The 6000-nt window shown below is 36.4% G+C and overlaps 1 protein-coding gene across 1 annotated transcript in view; it reads right to left on the bottom strand.

Moving 5' to 3' along the window:
• Positions 1-2403: 2403 nt before the first annotated feature.
• The window catches only part of LOC126471374 (potassium channel subfamily K member 1-like), a 670186-nt gene continuing 666589 nt past the window's right edge, over positions 2404-6000 (bottom strand). Inside the window, exon 5 of the mRNA XM_050099495.1 lies at positions 2404-4737. Within this exon, the coding sequence (XP_049955452.1) occupies positions 4460-4737 (278 nt within the window). The 3' untranslated portion in view covers positions 2404-4459. The remainder of the gene's footprint in view (positions 4738-6000) is intronic.

Raw genomic sequence — 6000 nt, 5'->3', positions numbered from 1 at the left:
GGCCTCGGGGTACCCCACAGCCAGAAAGCAGCCCAACGTGCTCCTCCAGGACATCACTCTCCTGCTTCGATGGGGTCGAGCATCGTGTTGCGTGAACCACATCTTGTCGAACTCAGAGTCACTTTGGATAATGGGGATGAAATCATCTTCCAAATCCTTCAACTACCGGTCAGTAGTCACCGTGCCATCAAAGAATTTTGCACCGATTTTTCCGTGACTGGACATTACACACCACATAGTCACCCATGGAGGGTGAAGAGACTTCTAGACTGCGAAATGCAGATTCTCAGTCCCCCAAATGCGACAGTTTTGCTTATTACAAACCCATCCAAATGAAAGTGGACCAACAACAACGAGACGCGTGCGCATACACATACTAATTCGCATCGCGCCCCGCGGCCAACCGTGCAGTTTGAACGTCCTAACGCAAAACCGTTCAGAAGTTATGACGATTTTATTACTCATAGTTCACTAATTGCCACTCTTATTTACAGTTAATATGTATACCTTCACCGTTTTCCTGTTCACGGGTCTGATGACTTGTTTTAGTGCTTAGAAAAGTATTGCTGATATGGAGTCTCCTTGCCTGACTCGTCTTAGAGTATGGAAATTCTACTTGTTTTGACGTAAACCAATGAAAGCTGCGTCACAGATGCATATGGCCTACAGTAAGTTGAATCAGTGCCTTGAATTTCAAGTACAGATCCTTTCAACAACTAAGATGAAGCTTTAAAAAAATGTACATATCTGTCGCAGCTTGACATGTAATACTCGTTGCTCCTTTCTATAACATAGTTCAGGAGGTCCAGATATAAACCGTACTACTTCCTTTGCCTGATTCAACTTAATGATTTTTCTACTCAGTTGGTGATAATTTTAAAGAATATTTTGACATTATGGAGTAGAGGTTGATAGGTCTAGAATTTTTTATATCTACTCTGTCTTCTTTCTTGCAGAACAGGAATAATTACAGTGCTGTTTCAATTTTCGTTTACTTTTGTCTAAAATATTCTGCATATAATTTTTAAAGTGTCGTTTGTATAGCTTTTGGCCCAACTTTAATCATTTTTACTGAAACACCGTCTCCTGACTTCTTCCCTTTGTTCGTATTTTAAATGGCTTCGTACGTCTCATTTGAGATTACATTTGGAATGTCATTATTTTCATAGTTACCTCTCTGTATTTCTGATTCATCTCTTTAACTATGCATAAATTTACATAAATTTTAACATGCTTGTAAAATTTTCCCTCTGTTTTTAGTTACTAAGCCACCCGTCGTTTACCTGACGAAGTGTAATGTCTACCTAACATATGTCTGCATTTTATTTTCTTTATACTTTTATTGTTTTTAATTTTCCCAGTGATTTTTCAAACTTTCCCTGCGAAGGTTTTCAGAATTGACTGAAATGAAGACGACTGGTTACAGTCAATTCTGAAAACCTATATTCGTCTCGTCGTAGTGCTTCACGTCTGCAGTGGATAAAAGTTAGATTTGTTTGTTATGTTGACGATTTCCAAGTTTCTAATTATGCAGTCAAGTTAGTGTTGTCATTTTCCTTTCACGATATTTTGACAACTTTCCGAGTTCTCTTCGTCAGGTATCGAGCACAGATTTCCTTGCTCGCTACTTGGTCTCCAAACTATGAACAGGACATGTTGTGTGCTACCCTAGTGCTTACTTCCGGGAATTGTAAAAGAATAAAATACTCTCACATAAATTTAACACAAATCAAAACTGTGCAGCAGAACAGTGTCATATTTTTACAGTCTTCGGCAGACTGTAAAAATATGACACTATTATAATTTTAGTTGCCAGTAAATAATCTCTAGGGCAACGCGTTACATGTCTTATACACAATTTAGGTGTAGTCCGAACAACATGCAATGAAATCTGTTCTCGATATCTAATGAAGACAACAAAGTAGTCGCAAATTTGTGAACAGTGATTAGGCCCAAAATCCATTAACTTGGAAATCAGTTATCATTCGTATCCTCTTCTCGACATTTATGAAATGTTTTCGTTTAATTAAACATGTTATATAATGTTCCTTATATCGCTTGTTTGAAACTCTCACTTTCTCTTTAATATATGCCTCGTTCTACTTGACGTTTTCTTTTAAGATTTACACAGAAAATATAAAATGACAGTCTGAACACGTAATGGCGTTATCGCAAAAAAAAAATAAATAAAGTCATGCTTGTAGATTTAGTAAATCACAGTAGAAACAAGGAAATATATACCAGTGGAGAGATTTTTGTGTAACTTTTCTTGTAATACGCAAAAATAGTAACAATGTGCCTTAAAATAATGGCTTATTCAAACATATAATGTCTGCCATAGGTATTTTGTATTTGATTTTGAGAAGTGGTGCACTGTCAAACAAGTGATAAATAATTTCAACATTATTTACACAGACATACTTTATTTGTTCGTACATATCTTCTGTTAAGAGGAGCTACATTATTTATTCTGCTAACACTAATTTCTGTGCAGTAGATGTGGACAGGTCGTATTTCACAAGTTCCTGTTACAAATAATCTTCTGTTGATTTGAGAACAATGAATAATATTACCATTTTATTGTCCTGCTAGTGAGTTTTTAAACTAAGAAGACATTCACTGATTTTTTGTAAATAGTACACGATTCAATTCCTCTTTCCTCCATGTGGGAACTAATTTATCACAGGTTAGTTACAATGAAAGGCAAGAGATGATAACAGTTGCAGGTATACTTCTAAGTGTGATTAACCAGTGATAAATATATTCTGGCATGACTACTGCTATTCACATAAAGTTCTTTTCAAGGTAATTTATTTTCGTTACATGTCTAGAGATATAATATATAATTCAAATTTGACTGTTATGTGAAACACATATGCCTACTGTATATGTATATATATATATATATCTTTTGAATCGCTGGTATGGCTAAAAGCAATAATTAGTGTCTTTAATATATAACACGAACTGCACAGCATTACAAAATTTTACATTTTTTGGTTAGATTGAAATGATTTCTTAAAATCCAACATAAAATATTCACAAACTTTATTTACTCATTTTACATCAATCTCATGCAAAGTTCCACAGGCTCTGATCATTTGCAGTTACCGAAATTCTTTATTTGTATACAGAGCTTCATAAAACAAGTTTGAATAATTCTGTGATTGATGAGCAGAAAACAAGTATATAAAGTCTGGCGTCTGAAATACTTTATTTTCAGGTTAAGGGCTGCCTTAAAAATAAAAATACCAGAGATTTTCGTTGGTTCTAAGTCTTGTGTTGTAAGTCTGCTAAACTTAGAATGCAGACAAAAATTCATAGATTATGAAAATTACATTTTTGTAAGCCCTTATTCAAGATACTGAGATACATTTTAGAGTTCAGTGTTGCTTTAGAAACTTCAAACAACATCTTCATTCAAATAAATTAATTTGACACTTAATCATATGCATAGGAACCTAAATGTTCAGATGCAACAAATTTTATTGATGAATTCTATGAATAATCAATTGGCTAGCAGTTGAAAGACATAAGCTTAAATTTTGTAGCAAAAATAAATAAGTTAAATAATTGATAACATGAGCTCATGGATTTGTGTTGAAGGGAATGTCCACTAGATTATTTGTAATAAATAAACTGAGGAACATAAACAGTGAACTTTGTGCAATGAGAGGTTATCATTTGTGAGATGGTACACCAAGGAGCTGGACCATTTAAATGTGATTAACCATAAATTTTTGTCCTTCAGCAAGTAGTGTGATTTAAAGAAAATCGGTTGATTGATTCTAAATTCAAGTAAACTATGTACCTACAAACAACCTCAAATTGAAGGATAATTTAAATTTTACACAAAATTGTAATTGACCCTAACTCATTTAAGTCACAGAAAGGCAAGGAATAATTATTTAAATTGAGGATTTATTCAGATCTACAGCGAGGAACTTCTGCAAGTACTAGCTGACACTCAGGAGTGTAGTGGGGACACATTACTTAACAAACATCTCCATACTTGCTACTAACCGTTAATTTTTTAAGTTTGCAGGTATGGTCTACCTTTTCTTCTGACAATATCAACAGATTAATGGTACTGTGCTTAAAATTTTCTCCATATTTTGACTATCCATCATACTGATAGTTTACATAATGCTCCAGAAACTGCCACAGATTAACTGAGTTGCATATTTTTAGATAGTTACATTACGATCTTAAACTTACACATAGGTACTATTCATGTTTAATGGCAAAGTTATAAATAAATATAACATATTTGTAATAAACCACTGCAAAACAATGCCAGTTGGTTATTAACTAAAGGAATGAAGTGCTAATTAAAAAATGATCAGACATATTTGCAGTTTCAATGAAACTAAAAATATTCCAAGGAAAGTCACAAGTGGCTTTTTGCTACAAAATTTTCCTTGCTTTCTTTGAAAGATCAGTAAAGCAGTATGCCAATTTAAGGGCGAGCGTGTACAGGTGTGGTGTCTTCAGGGCTAGGAGAATCGTCATGGCGTGACTTGACACGCACCACTGCATGACGTCCTGATCCTCCATCATCCAGCTGCTGCGTATATTTCGGACCAATGGTTCCTGGCGTCTGCAGGCGCACTTTCTCTGGATCTCCAGTGGTTTCATCAGAACGCATCAAGAAGAATAGACCAAAATTCAGTTGGGGGATGTCGTAGAATACAGTCAGTGTCAGCATCATAAATGTCAAGCCCGCAAGAAGATAACCTGAGGAAAAAGAACAGAACTCTTAGCTTAAACCGTTTTTACTTTGACTATTGGTTGCTCTAAATAAAGATCTCTTTCTTTCACTATCGTTTTTGGACAGTACATCAGCTATCTAAATTTACACATGCTAGCAGTGTATTTTCTTGTTCTGTGAAACTAAGTTGGAACATAAGAATTAAAGTTAGTGAGTAAAACACTTGTGATAAGTATGAATGGTGTTTCAGAAATTTTGAAAACTTTAGGCCACACACATAAGATCACGCTTTGTTGAAGGACACATCCCTTTTAACCAGTCATTTACGATATGTTTACATGCGTGATACAAATCGGTCATTATACGCAATACATCGTAGGAAACTCGTTGTTAGTTGTTATTTTGCTCATAAGCTTTCAGTGTGCCTTACTAATTATTATGGCTTACCTATGAAATTCAGGATCCAACGTGGACGGGTGATAATTTGAGTTCATTGGCATGATTAGGAGTTACGTTGAGGCGGCGGGATATGGGCAGAAACGTTCGCTATAATTACCATTAGCGGTTGCCTAACGGGAGGCATCCGCATGACGGTAGCTTCGCTGCAGTTTATCGAAACTAGGAGTCTTCGTCCTGAGTATGTTGGTCATGGAAGGAGTGATAGAAGTACGCAAGTGTCTGTGGCTGTCATTGTACATAGGTGTAGTAATACACCTTGAAGTTGTACGTCTGCTGAGTTATGTGCTACGGCGCAGGCCACGTAACCGTTCGGAGAGTATTCTAGGAGTACAGTCTACACGTGGAGCACCTTCAACAGATACGGGTATTAGCACCAACCTATCCTGAAATGCACATGGGACTTGTGCAATGGTATCAATATAAAAATGCCCATTTATATTCGTGGATTGAGGCACCTTGTGTGGCTTATTTTACAGCTACCCCCATATATACCTCACTGTTGAGAAACAGGATCATGCATCTGTGTGAGGACGAGAGATTAGGGTGGGGAAACAACAAGCTATGGTCGGTGAAACAAACGATACACCCGTGGCGTTCCTCTTTCCGGTCGCTGAGATCGGAGGAAGTGATTTCACGTGATCCAGACAAGGTGCTCTGCTCGCCCGGTGAGAGTAAGCCACCGGTGTGCGACGCTTGTAGTCGACTGAAATGTGTTCATCAAATTTCAATAGTACGTGTTTTTGTCAAAATATGACGGCTGCAACATGCTCCGATCTATTTCAGGACTCTATGAAAAGCGTGTGGTTCCTGTTTCAGAATGCTGTGTAGCA

Source organism: Schistocerca serialis, chromosome 3, assembly GCF_023864345.2.
Source record: "Schistocerca serialis cubense isolate TAMUIC-IGC-003099 chromosome 3, iqSchSeri2.2, whole genome shotgun sequence".
Classification (NCBI taxonomy): domain Eukaryota; kingdom Metazoa; phylum Arthropoda; class Insecta; order Orthoptera; family Acrididae; genus Schistocerca; species Schistocerca serialis.
This window is presented reverse-complemented; position numbering and strand designations above follow the sequence as displayed.